At 37.8% G+C, this 15,416-nt stretch overlaps 1 protein-coding gene, 1 long non-coding RNA gene and 1 other non-coding gene across 15 annotated transcripts in view; all 3 read left to right on the top strand.

Annotated features, from left to right (window-relative positions):
• The window catches only part of DPY19L4 (dpy-19 like 4), a 63,252-nt gene extending 61,296 nt beyond the window's left edge, over positions 1-1,956 (top strand). For 12 of the 13 annotated variants that reach the window (XM_039859082.1, XM_039859083.1, XM_039859084.1 and 9 more), the window contains one exon: positions 899-1,126. In XM_039859082.1, the coding sequence (XP_039715016.1) occupies positions 899-1,063 (165 nt within the window). In that variant the 3' untranslated portion in view covers positions 1,064-1,126. Of the gene's footprint in view, positions 1-898 lie in introns of all 13 variants that reach the window. The other variant, XM_039859081.1, reaches the window with a different exon arrangement.
• Positions 1,957-3,082: 1,126 nt separating this feature from the next.
• On the top strand, positions 3,083-3,156 carry TRNAI-UAU (transfer RNA isoleucine (anticodon UAU)). The gene has a single exon. It is a non-coding gene; the product is annotated as a tRNA-Ile (tRNA).
• Positions 3,157-12,943: 9,787 nt separating this feature from the next.
• On the top strand, positions 12,944-15,053 carry LOC120599918 (uncharacterized). The gene is made up of 2 exons (XR_005652025.1): positions 12,944-13,967; positions 14,754-15,053. It is a non-coding gene; the product is annotated as an uncharacterized LOC120599918 (long non-coding RNA).
• The last annotated feature ends 363 nt before the right edge of the window (positions 15,054-15,416 follow it).

Raw genomic sequence — 15,416 nt, forward strand, 5'->3', positions numbered from 1 at the left:
CTTATTCATTGCCTTTACTTGTGCATGTTCAACATTTATTATTTAAAAAAGCATAATTTGATTTGAACGATGATTTATTTTAACTCATAATAATCTAAAGAGCAACTAGTTGCATCATTATGTTGAAATTTCTTATAATTTGATACATATCTAGAAAAATTACTTCATTATTACAGTCTTTTTATTATTAAATTTATTGGGGGTGACATTGGTTAATAAAACTATATTGGTTTCAATATAGTTTTTTTTTTAAAGTTTTATAAGAGTTTATTTGAGCCAACCCAACGACATATGCTGGGGAACAAGATCTTAAAGTGCTCCCTAACCTTTTACTCTTTTAAAGTAGGCTCTCTGACTTCTTTCATAGGCATTAGAATAATATTTAGTGTTTTATTATAGAAAACTTTTCAAGTTAGCTAAGCTATATTAGTGAACATAATTAAGAAGAGAATGTAAAAGTTTGCACTGGATAAGTCATAAAAAATTTACTTGCCTACTATATAATTGTGAGTCAGTTCTATATCAGGAGAAGTGTTCGAATGTACAGCAAGAATATATTATATGTTCATTTCTCTGCCTTAGTAGGCTCTACGATAAGGCTCTTCAGAGGAATGATAATGGACTATGGAGACATAGCTTTCTATATTTTAGGATTAAATCTTTTAAAAGTTGGAAACTTTTTATGCTGGTTTCTCAATCTCAATGGGAAGCTCAGAAGTTTAGTGTATTTGGTGATTGTCCTATGAAAAGGCTTCTATGTGCTAATTAATGTGAGATGTTTGCTAAACAAGGTGGAATTGTCCATGTTTAGCATAATGTATTTTTTCGTATAAATATTCGTACATTGATTGCATTTCTCTATAAGCTTTTTAATATTATGTTTCATATCTTTTCATAGGTGGTTTACGAAGAGGGTGACAGGTTAACCTACTCAAAATATGGGCGATTTTGTCATGAGGTCAAAATTAACTATTCTCCATATGTGAATTATTTCACTAGAGTGTACTGGAACAGATCCTACTTTGTATATAAAATCAACACTGTGATATCCTTTCAGTCTTGAAAATACTGAGCCTTCATTTCAAAGACTTACACCACCTGAAATAAAACATGATTTTCTTCTATCTATCTGGTGTCTTTTTAAATCAGAGTATGGACATTTGAAACGCTGCTGCTTTTCCCTGCTCCTGCAGTTAACTGGATCCAAAGTTCTGTGGGGGATAGATGATTAAGCATTACGGTCCTTTGGTAAAATGTGAAATCTTGCCACTCGGCTATATTCCAGCCAGGTATTCTTACTGTTACTTGGTCTTTAAAGATTTCACCTTCTAAAGTATTATAAAATTTTCCTCAAAATCTTCATTCTCTCATAACATTGACCTTGAATTTGAATATGTTCAAAGTCAGTATATATCTCAAATGTAACATTTAATACATACTTAATGTAATATAATTACAGAATAGAAGGAAAGAATATTCTTACCCTCAAGACAGTTTCTGAAAGTATTTCTTGGTTTATAATAGAACTGAAATATTACAATAAAAACTAATTTAAATGTTAGCTGAATATATGTGGCATTTAAATTAAAATGGAAATGATATAAAGGAAAGTGATTTTTAAGGATATAGGTAAAGACATATCCTGATTTTCCATATTACTACTCTCATCATCTGATTATATAAATGAGCATTTTCTTAGTAATATATAGAGCATGTATTGTATTTTATTATTTTATGACTAGTAAGTGGTTAGCTTTTTCACTTATGTCCATGAATTTGATAGCATTTAATCATGATAAAACAGTAACTTGTTAACCTATATATTTTTTAAAACAGACATTTTACAAGAATTCAGGTTTTTAAAAAATATGATTATGGAGTATATACTCTTCACATGTTTTTTACTGAAGTATTAAGTAAAAAATCTCTATCATAATAAAAATATATACACTAAAATGAACAACAGTTTCTAGAGATACATGTAGATGCTGTTAAACATACCTCTGTATACAGATATATTTATTATAAAACAAGTGCTATTATTTATGAAACTGATAGTCTTCAACATGAACAAAATGACAATTATAATAAAATTCATAGTACAGTTTCATAGTCTGAATGTTCTGTTCCTTGAAGTTAAATGTTTTCAAATTTTTAATCATTTGTTAAATCCTAAAAATATTAATTTGGCTTTATAAAGAGATTCAGGGTAGATATTAGCATTTTAATAAGATGGGATGCATGTTTAGTTTTACTTTATATACCTGTTCAGTGAACAAGTTTTCAAAATTTTCAATTTTAGAGTGCTGTAAAAATTGCAATTTCATTACTCTAAATTACTACATTAGAAGGGTGCATCTTTATCTTTATTTTTCTGTTGCATATATTTTTTAATTGATGGTGGTGTCATATATCTAGTGCATTTGTTTTATTGGTTCTCATTTCATGCTTTTATGTACATTTCTAACAATTAAGATAGCAAGGCAGGGTGTTTCAAGTTCTCTCTACATCTTAATAGTGATTCACTAATATTTAGCTTCAAGCCTTTAGGAAATGTTACTTAAGTACATAGTGAAAAGTCACATGGTATTACTTGTGATTAGAGCATGTAAAACATTATAATTTAAAAGTCAGCTTGCATATTTTGAAGGGAAATAGAACTATTTTCTGTGTAGCATGAAATATTTAATTGATTTGTATCGATATTATGATCAAATATGCTAAATTTGTTTTTTGTTTTTGACATATTAATAAGTTGCTTTTGCTTTTCAACCTTTTTTTAAAAAATAGATTCAGAGAAACTTAATTGAAAAAATTTTTAATTGAATTTTTTAAACGAATTTTTCATTCAGCATTGGTTGAAAAGGGAAATGAAAGCTTTAATATAGAAATAATAATATTGGATATGAGAAATAAGCTTATTTGCTTCAAATTTAACTATAGTTAAAACAATAGTACTAAAAAACTTTGAGGAGCATTTAATTATTTGTAGAGTAACAAAAGATTAAGAATTCTGCAAGTAATTCTATTTGGGTAATTTACAGTTTTTAGATTTGACAATTAAGATCTACTATGCAGGGGTGGTTCCATAGTGTAGTGGTTAGCACGTCTGCTTTATACGCAGAAGGTCCTGGGTTTGCACCCCAGGTGGAGCCATGGACCCTGCGCCAGGCCCTCGGGGTGCCAGGCCCCGGTCCAGTCTGGTCTGTAGGTCAGGGGTGGAAGTGTGTGTGTGGGGAGAATTAAAGAGGAGTAAAAAAAAAATCTATGTAAAGAGCAAAGTTTATGGTTTTGTGCGGAAGGAATTTCTTGAAGAAATACAAAACATACTTTGCCTTTGCTGTTGTAAAACTATTGAAATAAGTGCCTTACTGTTGTTTCATAGTTTATCTTTTATTTTCCAAAAACATATTTCCATTTCTTTTTTTTCCATAAGAAAAATCTGTTAACTTTTTCCTCTGTTGTTAGGCACAAAGAGTCCTCACTATGCTATTTTCACTAGTAACTTTAATTCATTAATAGGCAAATCTTTGTTATGGATTGTCATGGGATTCTGGCTTGCTAAATTCATTTATTTAGCTTCCCAAATACCAAACAATCCAACAAATAAAACTTAATCTGATAAGGAATATGGTAATGACTTTGTGCTGGTTCATGTTTTTTCTCTCTTTGTCATCTGCATCTTGGTGCTTTTTGTTAGACTGGTAGGTTTTACAACCTAGGGAGTATGCATTGTATTTCAGAACTAACTTTTTTCTTTATTACTTTATATATACAGACAGCATATTTTTTCAGGATATTAAACCCAAATCACCAATAGCCTCAATGTTGCGGCACTCTTCCACACAGTCCAGATTGATTCAAGGAAAAGCAGAAATGGAAGTCAAAGTGAGTTATAAGTTGGGACTGAAAAAATATGCTTTAAAAAAAAATTATGAATTTCTTGAAGGGCACAGTGATAGCCATCTTGTTAAACTGTTATGTTTTTTAAAATTTGGTGTTTTTTTTTTTTAGCCCTTTCTAATTTGAACTAAAACGTTTTGATGCCTTTTGCAGATAAAAGTATTGCCTGTTTTTATAAAATTGGTGGGGTTGCTAAAAGTTGTCAATCAATTTTTTTGGTAAATTGATTTTAAATACATGAATATTTAAAGGGAATATGTTATGAATTATCCTGTATATTTAAGAACCTTTTGTAAAGCAAATAACTACTTGCTGATTTACTTCTTAAGCTAGTCTCCATTTGTCTAGTTTTTAAAATACATAGTCTGTATTGTTGCTATTTGCTAATAGTTTTAGATCCCATTTTGTATTGAAATTACAGCTCTGAAAAGTTGTAAGTAAAATTGAACAATTTTTTATGGAAATAACTCATTATTAAGTTTTTTATTAGTAAGTTTTGAATGTGTAAACAGCTTAAATAAAATTACATGTGAAAATTGCAAAGGAATATATTTGCCTCAACTGTTTTCCATCCATTAAGTTTTCTAAACATTATACTTAACTTGTTCTTCATAATAAAAAGGTCATTTTAGAACAAGATTTGCTGGATTTAGCATAAAGGCATCTTTGAATCATTTCTGTTTATAAGTATCTTAGAATTTGCAATATTTTAATCTTGGCATATAGTGCAGTTCTGTAAGAGATACACTGAACATCTGACCATTGTATTTAGTGGAATTATAGTATCAGAAAGAAACACGCATTCCACACTTACAGTTTGAAATATCTCCTAAAGAATCCTTTTTTAAGTTAATAGCTTTGTATAGCTGTTTAACAAATATGAATATAAACTGTCTATGTATGTTGACTTCTGAATCATATCTATGACAATGAATATTTAGATTAAATATGTTCCTCCAGTACACTAAGGTCTTTGCAAAAGAATAAGTTAATTTCAGTAAATATAAATCCTTTAAAAGAATTGGTTCATAAACTAATTGAGATTTTGTAACGTGTACCTATTATCAAGAATGAAATTATTTTGTGCTTAATTACAAAACAATTAACCTTGTTTTGTTTCCATAATAAAACTCTCAAAAAATTTAACTTGTCTGTTTTTATGTATGAACCTTTTTTGTTGTATCTTTATCCACGTATAATTTACATACCATCCAATTCACCTGTTGAAAGTGTACAGTTTAACAGTTTTTAGTATAGTCACAGAGTTGTGCAGTTATCATTACAATCAATTTTAGAACATTTTTATCACTGTATAACTAAAAAAGAAGCTATATACCTTTTGGCTGTCACACTTAACCACTCCATGTGCAGCCAACTCCTACAAATACACTTTCTGTCTCTATGGTTCCATATTCTAGATATTTCACATAAAGAGAATCAAAAAATATATACTATTTGGTCTTTTGTGACTGGCATCTCATTTAGCATAGCGTTTCAAGGTTTATTCATGTTTTTGCATGTATCCTTTTTTATTACCAAATAATATTTTATGGATATACCACATTTTGCTTTTCCGTTCAATAACTGATCGACATTTGGGTTGTTTCTACTTTTTTAGCTATTATGCTGCTATAATGCTGCTATGAATATTTGTGTATAAGTTCTTGGGTGGATGCATGTTTTCATTTTTCTGGGCTATATGTCTGTGAGTAAAATTTCTAGGACATATAATAACTATGATAACTATTTGAGAAACAACCAGACTGGGTTTCGAAGTGACTACCATTTTACAGTCCCTCTAATAAGGTGTGAAGTTTCCAATTTCTTCACATCCTTGTCAACACTTGCTATTTCTTTCTTCTTGATTATAGCTACCCTAGTGGCTGTGAAGTGCTATGTCATTGTGGTTTTAATTCACATTTCTATATGGCCAGTGATGTTGAGCATCTTTTTGTGTGTTTAATGGCCATTTGTGTATCTTCTTTGCAGTAATGTTCATTCATATTCTTTGCCCCTTTTTAAATGGATTGTCTTTTTTATTACTGAATTATAAGGATCTTTATATATTCTAGATATAAGTTCCTTACCAAATGTATGATTTGGAAATATTTCCTCTATTCATTGGGTTTGCTTCATTTCTTTGATAGTGTTCATTAAAGCACAAATGCCTTTAATTTTGATTACATTGTTACATTTGATGTTACTGATAAAGCATTTTTTTATGATATATTTGAAGTAGATCTTGCATGTATCATACTTGGAGTTTATTGAGCTTTTTGATTGTAAACATTAAGAATTTCTTAAAAATCATACTTGGAATTCTTGTATTCCCATTACACATATGTTGATGTGCTTAATGGTGACCTACATTTCTCTGAGGCTCTGTTCAGTTTTTTTCATTCTTTTTTTTGTTCTTTGGATTGTATAATCCCTATCAACCTGTCTTCAAATTTGCTAATTCTTTCCGTTCAAATCTGTTGAGCCCCTCTGGTGTATTTTTCATTTCAGTATTGTACTTTTTAGCTTCAGAATTTCCATTTGTTTCTTTTAAAAGATAATCTATTGGTATTTCCTGTTTATAGCAACTTTGGACATTGATAGCCCCTCCACCTCCACCCCATCCCCTGGACCTTATTCTAGTTGGCTTATTTAACTCTTTAGTGTCTGATTGGACTTATTTTAGTGATGTCTATTTCCTCCATACTGTGGAGCCTCTTATGTTGGCCCTCAGATATTACTGCCTTGAGCATGTACACAGTCACTATGGGACGACCATGGTTTTAGCAGGGCTCCTTACTGTCTACTTGATCCTATCAAGTTCCAGTAGTCATAAAATGATTGCTCTCTTGTTTTTAACAATCCCCTGGAGTATAGATTACTCCACGACCTGATCCAATTAAATCCTGGCTCCTTTGAATAGGTAGTTTTTTTTGTGTGTGTGTCGGGTGGGGTGGGTGGGGTGGGGTGGGGGGTGGGTAGTGTCAGTGTTTGTGATTATCTCTAATGCCAGGAGGGCTCTTTTTCCCTGGTTTTCTCTGGTAAACTAGGTGGCCTTTGGTTTAGCGCCAGTTTCAGCTTAATTGCTTTCCACCAAAATCTGCTGTTTTGAGCACCCTTAGGCTTTAACTAACTTACACTCTTTCAAATAAAGTCACTTCTTTTGGGGATAGCTTTGGAGCCCTGTTTTATATCCTGGTTTTTTCTCTAGACAAAAATTACTGAGCCACAGCTCTGAGCTAGGAGTAGTGGTAGGTACGCAACTCTGACATTTTTACTTTAGGAGCAGGCTTCTGGGTGGGGCTGTAGCCTCTCTTGGTTTGGAACCTTTGCCTTACCAATTAGCTAGGGTGAGGGTGACCAGAGGCCCACTATTTGTGTCTCATGTCTGAGAAGGCGCTTCTACCCTAAGAGTGGAGGCTGGGTGAAAGAAGGTAGCCCCTCACCTCTGTTCTTACTTGCTTGGAATTTAGCCTTTGTAACACGTGGCTGGGTAGATGAGAAATTCTGGTTGCCTGCCCTTCCAAGGATACTGTCATCCTTGGCTGAGAACTGAGAGGGTGAGGTAACACTGTATTCTTGGCTTTATCCACCTGGAGTGGAGTTTCCATCATACTGAGCTGGGGGTTGGAGAGGGAGAAGAGTGGATAGTGGTTCAAATGTCACTCTGGCTATTCTCTTTGACTTTAAAATTTTTTTTTTAATAACTAATTCATTTACTGTATGCCCTCAGGTCAATTTCCAGATATTTAAATGGCTGTTTTCTCAAAAATAATTGTTATTAGGCTTATTTCACAGGGGTCTCCTTACACTCGCATTCCAGATCTGGAACTGTATACATAAACTTTAAGGCTATTAATGACGAGAAAAATTTAGCAGATCATTTATAGTAGTTACTAATTGGTTCTCCTCTCTTGGTAGTATCATTGGTAAGGAAATAAAATTAATAGTTATTGCTTACCTGGAAAAATGTGACGAGCTATTGAATGAGGAAATAGCGATTTGTCAGTTTGATAAACTAAATGTCTCAAGAATAAAAACTAGGCTCAAGTAATTGCTGCAGATATTCAGTTATACTCTTCAGTGAACTTCCTAATCGCAGTGACAAAGTACAAAATGAGGATAATGTTTACGCTGTAGGATAATTGGTAAATAAAAATTTGATTTTAAGTATAGCATTTTTAGTTCCTGTCACATAGTATCTAGTAAATGTAAGCTAATATCTCAATATCAAGTTTTTATCCACTTCCTGATATATAGCAATGTAAACACTTGCACAGCTCTTATACAGTCTTTTTTTTTAATTGTTAAATATTGCATTAGGAATTCTGCAAGAGTTAACCCTAAGGATTGGCTTATTAAGTAAAATAGAAATTCATCGGACCAAGTAACTAGCAATATACCTTTATATTACTCAAAGGACTTATAATTCTTCTAAGCAAAAAAAAAAAAAATTCATTTAAAAAATTTTTAAGATACTTTCTAAAGTCCCTAGTGAGTATTAATATGAACAAATTTGTTATTAACTTTTATGATTAGATTTAAGTATTCAGTCATCTTTAATGGTGAAAAGCATCATCACACAGGACTAGCTCTTAAATTAACCCTGCTTTAGTCACATGAAAAATGTGTGATCAGAGTTAAAATGGGTCTCTTCCAATGACCACCTGCTTTTCTGGAGCAGAGAACCAACTGGAAACTCCTATTTAAGTTGCTGGATTAAGCCAGCAACTTAAGTGATATCATGTCAGTTTGTTCCAATCACAACTGAGGAATCCTGTAGTCTCGCACTTCCACTTGCAAAGAGCAGAAGTTAATTTACCTTAATAAAAGTTGAGGAGGGAGTGGTTTCATTGTAGGAAAAAGTATCAGGAGCCAAAACCTCTTAAGTAACCAGAGTCTTATTTGCTACATGGTCCTCAAGTGGTCTTTGCATCTCATTGCATCTCCTTTGTTCTCTTAACAATTACTTACTTCTACCTATTCATTTCCCACTTCCTTATTACCTGGGCCTGGCCCATTCCATGGGTCATGGCATCTTTTCAGCTTCAACTCCCTTTTATTTATTGCTGTAACCTATTATTATTTCAAATTTCTGGGAGAGAGAATCTGGCCCAACTTGAGTTTTGGACCAGGCCATTGGCCATATCTAATAATAAGCTTATTGAACTTTTACTTTGTACTAGTCACCAGGCTATATGTTTTGACATAATTCTTTCATTTAATCCTTTAACAACTCTAGTACTATCATGCCCTTTTTACAAATAACAGTTATACAACTAAATGTAACTAGGATTTAAAGCTGAATCCACTCTCTGCTAGCTTCTGGCATTTACCTCAGATTTATGGAAATAGGAGATCTAAAAGATGAGGACTTCTTTGGCAGAATTGAGCAGCAACCTCAGCCGGAAGCGGATTCAGATCATTCTCAGCTGCGCAAGCTTTGTCTTAGGAAACAAGCAAAAATACCACAGGATAGCTGCTGACGCCACAGCTCTGTGCGGCAGTTCCCGAGCCTCCACGCCCCCACGCCCGCGTCTAAGCTGGCTGCACAGTGCACGTGGGCCCCCTGCCGGGTATCTAGGCTGCTGCAGCAAGGTTGGGCACACCTGAGAATAGGCCCAGGTGGGCGGACTACGCGGAGACTGTTTCCGGAGTCGGTTCCCGCTGGGAGGCATCCTGACCCCGGGCGAGTATTTAGAGGAGAACGCTGTTTTGGCACTAAAAGAAACCGAGTTAACAAAGTGAAGGGAAGCCTGCCCCGCCCCCAGCGAACACCTGTAGCCGCGAGGTCTCTAGCTGTCCCGGATGCGACTGTAGTGTCGGGGCCGATGCTAATCGAGGGGAGCGGATTGGCTGCGGAGGATCTGGGGCGGAGTCGTCCCCTTCGCTGGAAGCTCTGGGCTGTGGGCTTCTCCCGCCGAAGCTTCTCTGCCTTGCTTTTACCCGTTCGTCGGGCTTCCTTTCAATCTGAGCTTCGGAGGGGCCCGCTCTCACCCAGACGGCCTGAAAAGGTCGTGTGGCTCCCGCCCTTCCTTGCTTCCTCCGCTGGAACCCGGAGGGCGTCACGCCTAGTGCCTGAAGACCAACTGTTCTTCACGGCTCCCCCAGACCAGCGCTTCTCCGGGGACAGCGGCCGGATTTAGCTGCTCCAGGGCGACCCAGAGGCGGCGCCAGTTAGACACGCGGGACTCTGTGGGGTTGCATCAAGGTGCACCCGCCGTGAGGAAACTGCCCGACGGGCGGGCCAGTTGACCCTTCCCCCAGCGGGCACTGTCCGGCGTCTTGAGGCGGCGGGTGGTCCCAGTTCTGCGGCCTCCGTGGCCATTCCCCAGGCTGTGCCAGCACCGCCGCTGCCCGGGGAAGTGGAGGTGGCCGGCTGCAGCGCGCCGTCGGGCATGGGAGAAAGAGAGGAGAGCCTCGGGAGGGGCGGCCCGAGATGTCCTGTGGGTGATGTTCGAGCCCTGATTTTGGATCTCGCTCGGAGACTCTAATGTTGGCACGCGTCGTTTCTGATTTTAGAGGGCGGTATTGATTGAAGCTTCTGGGTCTCGCCCCCGCCCGGGCACCCTGCGGCGCTGACTCTGCCCTGGGGGTCAGGGACCCTCACTTTTGCGTGTGCTCATTTCTTGCTACCCTCTCTGGGACTCTCCTGGTAGAGTTGGTCTTCTCCGAGAACCGGAGGGGCAGTGAAGGACTCGGGGAGACGAGGTCTTAATTTGACGTTCCTTAAATTGACCTTCTTGACGTTTTGTAAGTGTGGGCGTGTGGCGGTACTTGGCGCCTACCTGGGAACCATGAACGACCCGGCGAAGAGTTGACCTGACGAAGAGTTCAAGGCACTCTGATGGGAGGAAGGAGCAAATCTGAGCGAGATTCAGACGAAAATTGTAGCGGTGAGTGTGGCATAGGGGCTTTGCCCGCGCAGCTCTGTTGTTGCGCCCTGGTACCAGGTATGGAGTCAGGCTTTGCGAAGCGTGAAGTTACAAGATTTTGGAGAGCTTTCAGTGCAGAAAGCCTTTTTTTTTCCCTTCAGGTCACCAGGAGGTAAATGCTTGCTGCCTTGCCCACTGATTCAGGCTAGCAGCCCTGCCAGCTTGGCGATTCGAATTTCACAATTTTTTAAAGGTGCCCAAGATATTCTGCGTGGGAACTGAAGATTGTAGAGATACCTATGAGTGTCATGTCATATTCATAGGCTTACATTGGTGGGAAGGGTGAGGAATTGCTTGAAATGTCAACCAGTAAATGTTTATGTAGTTCCAGTTATTGCCAGTAGCCTACAAAGGCTAATATGCATGTCCTGACAGAAATTCCCTGAGAGCAGAGCTGGCTCCCACTGTACAACCTGGCACAGAGTAGGTCTCAGGAAGTAATTGTTGAAGGAAGGAAGCAAGGAGGAAGAAAAATGTTCCTTGTTCTACTAGTCTGGTCAAGAAGACAAATATGTAAATAAACAGTTAATACATTTTATTAGTGTATTAACACATCAGAATCATTTATACATTCTGATAAGTGCTGCCTGGAAGAATAGACAGAGGTTTCCTAATTTGGCTGAAGGATGTTCCAGCCTTCAGCCAAATTAGGAAGATACCCAGAGTAGAGGATGAACAGGAATTTGATGAGACAGAGATTTTAAGTAGAAGAAATAGATTCTTTAAAATATTTTTTTTGAGAGGGAATGTTTGCAAAGGTGTTGAGACATAAACCAAAGTTTAATATAGATATATATGTAATATGTAATATATATGTTTCTCTTTGTTATTCCAAAAGGTTTTGGACTAGTTTGCATAAATATAATAGCACAAGATAAACTTAAGTGGTAGAGGAGATCAGAATAGGGAAATGAGGATGCATGGAGAGTTAGGTTAGGTAAGTGGTTCGGCTTGTAGATGGAAAGAAAGTAGTGAGGAAAGGTGAATGAGAAAGGTGCATGTGACATGAGAAGAGGTCGCTTAACACATGAATGAATGCATATTTTAAAAAATGCTCAAAATGGAAGAAGGTCTGTGGTTAACAGTGCTGTACCAGTGTCTTGGTTATTGCTCCAGAAGATGTCACTATTGGCAGAAGTTGGGTGAAGGGTACAGGGGAATTTTTGTATTATTTTTGTAACTTCCTGTATTATTATTTCAAGATAAGTTATTAAAAAAAACTATAGGGCTTATGGAATAAGTGAGGTTGGTACACAATCCTCAAAAACTTCACCAGTGACACATTTTTTAAAAAAAGATAATAAAAAATGGTGTTACAAATGTTAAGTGGTTACAAAATTTATAAGTACTACAATAAATATGACACTTTGACAAAAAGTTAGTATAGTTTAACTCACAACTCTACTTGTTGGTACTTTTAGCTTAACTATGATATGCAATGTTTAATTATAGTATATGCGTTTCAAAGATGCTTTTTTTATTCTGGAACTCTTTTCCCTACCCTCAGCCCCATACTTCTCTTTGCTCAAGTTTCTGCTTTTCCATTAACTCTTGGGAACTCACATTATGGTGCCCACTGACTAATGTCCTTTGGACCTCAGACCATACTCGAGATGTGCCCTGCATCCCTGTCCCGGTGTGGGAAGAGGACTGCCTACAGCTGTTGCCTTTACTCCCCATGCACACAGTAAGTCTCCAGTTGGTGTAAACCAAACAGTGTAGAAGCTGGCAAGTCATTTGATTGAAACACTTGTCCTTGTTTGAATAGCTCCTGCTGACTCTTGCAACGATCATTTTAATCATCCTAAACTTGCCTGACTTTAACCGGACTGCGATCAGCCCTAGGTCTATTGTTTTGGCTGTGCTTTAAAGCTATCGTGGCATGGTGGGACACAGTGAGCCAAGTTAAGTTTTTAAATGTACCTTTCTTGATAGTTTTGGTTCTTTAGAAAGCTAAACTTCTTAGTTGCCCATTGAGGGAAGGCACAGGATAGGGATGGGGATTTTTCTTTCTGGAGAAGTGATATGCTAGTCTTTCACTGTGTGTTTTCAGATTCTTAGGCTGTAAATATGAAATATGCATGAGATTTATAGCTGCAAGAGTAATTTTAATGCACAGACTTACCTCTTCACATGAATTGTGGCCAGAAAAAATGGTTTCATGATGTAGGAAGCTTAGCCTTCAGTGTCTTCGGCCCCTGAACTTGAAGTCATAACTTGAATTGTCTTCATGGGTTGAAGGAAGAAAGTCAAGTTATATGACCTTTGTTCAGGCCTTTGGGGTAAGTGTGTGTTCCTTTAAAAATCTCCGGAAAGGGCTTTTCGAGAATTTTGCAGAAATGGGAAGGCTGCTTCTAGTACTGTATATATAGTGAAAGAAAAATAATGTTGGGCATCGTTTCTAATTGCTGTCCGTAGTGATGACTCCCATTTGTAGTCATAACAATAGTAACATACACAAATTTATCAAGCTCTGTGCAGCCTGCACTGTTTTATGTGCTGACTCTCCTTTAATCCTCCCAACAGTCCTACGAGGCAGATAGCTTTAGAAGAGGTGAAATGGTTTCCTGAGGGTCACGGATTCTTACTGCCTCCCCTCTCCAACATAGACACTTTTATTTAGGCATCTTTTCTCTTTAGCTTCTCTTTTAAGAAAATAGTTTTCAAGGATTTTAACTTGTGGTCAAAACTTTTTCCCCCCCTAGCATTTTAAAGCTGGTTGTTGAAATGTGCCGTTAGAGGTTCTCCTTTGCTGACATGCCCATGCTTCTATCTGGGTGAACCTTAGGGAAAATCCTGCATGGAGAGACGGATTCTTGAAAAATTTATCTGTAGTTTTTACTCCTTATTTCTCCCTTTATAGTCTCTCATTCCAGCAGGTAGCAGGATACATGATGCATTCTTGATGGGGTGGGGAGGGTACTGAATATTCTCCCAGGCAGGGAGACCCCTGCTTTGTGTCTGGTCTGGAGGAGGGCAGAGCCTCGCAGGGCTTGGCTAAGTGGAACACTGGTGGGGACGCTGTTCTTGGCTTGGATGCCACAGAGCCACAGACCCAAGAGCTCATGCAGCTGGAATGAGAGAAACTTTGGCATCATGTTATGACTCAAAGCTCAACACTGCCCCAGGAAGGTGAGTGAGAGCCCAGGAGTGATTGGGGTTACATTCTCTACCAGCCTGGTGCAATGGAGCCTAGAATCTAATGTTACATCAAGAAAGAGATTCATACCAGTTATGTGGGTAAACTTTTGTAGAATATGTAAAATTAAATCAAACGTCTTTCAGAAGTACTACTCTAATTACTGTAAAATACCCAAAGTTAAACCATTCAGCATTAAACAGGAGAGGTCTGTATTCTTGAAGGGATGTATAGGATTCAGTTCATTTCTTTATTCAACTAGTATCTTTAAAAGTAGGTAAAATGGGCAGTAAAGAGAATGTTGACAAAGTTGGCAGGGGACAGGAGGGAGCAGGTAGGAAGCCATTTTTCTGCGGGCTTATTTGTGCCAGGCACTGAACTCACATCTCACATTGTGGAGCAGGTAGTGATACTTGTATTGTTACAGATGAGGAGATAAGAGGCTCAGAGAGAGCTTGCCGGGATCCAAAAAACTGGAGATGAGGGTAGTGGGATTTGACACATAAGCCCATGCAGCTGCCTTCTCAGAATTTATGCTGTAACTCTTGGTTACACCTTTATCATTTCAAAACAGAATGATTTTGAAGCATCAAGTAACCGTGTGTGATAAGGCCTTGGCCAGGTTCTCCTCTTTATTACCTCTTCCTTGAAGCTTTTCCCCACCTGCAGACAGATATCTGTTCTTTTGCTACATGTTATAGGTTGGATTGTATCTCCCAAAAAGATTTATTGAAGTGCTAACCTATGAATGTCGCCTTATTTGGAAATCGTCTTTGCAGATGTAATCAAGATGAGGCCATTAGAGTAGGCCCTAATCAGATATGACTGGTATTCTAATAAGAGAATGCCATGAGAAGACAGAGACATATAGGGAGAAGGCCACATGAAGACAGAGACAGAGATAGTGATTGGAGTGATGTGTCTACAAGCCAAGGAACGCTGGTGGTTACCAGAAGCTACACAAGAGGCATGGAATAGATTTTTCCTCTGAGCCCTCAGAAGGAACCAACCCTGCCCACAACTTGATTTTGGACATCTAGTCTCTAGAAATGTGAGAGAATAAATTTCTGTTGTTTTAAGCCACCTGATTTGTGGTACTTTGTTACAGCAGCCCTGGGAAAATAACAGTTGGCACTCCCATAGCAGTTTGCAACATGAGGCCCTTCACACATTTTCTTGTAATGGGCAGCTTATCCATCTCTTTCCTGGGTAGCCTGTGGGCTGAATTGGTCTTCTGGTGTGGTGGTCTTCCCTCAGCTCTGAAATCATAGACTTTAGACCTCATTTCCCCATGTGGCCCTCATTTTGTGTGCAATAAAAAGGCAAAAACTAAGGCCCCTCTCAAGGCTAATGCTTCCTGAGGGCATGGGGAGAGGAGGCCAAGGGCAGCAGAGGTTGTGAGTGAGCAGAGCCCTGACAAGTGATTGCTCACAGCCCCTTTC

Source organism: Pteropus medius, unplaced genomic scaffold, assembly GCF_902729225.1.
Source record: "Pteropus medius unplaced genomic scaffold, Ma_sr-lr_union100, whole genome shotgun sequence".
Lineage (NCBI taxonomy): Eukaryota > Metazoa > Chordata > Mammalia > Chiroptera > Pteropodidae > Pteropus > Pteropus medius.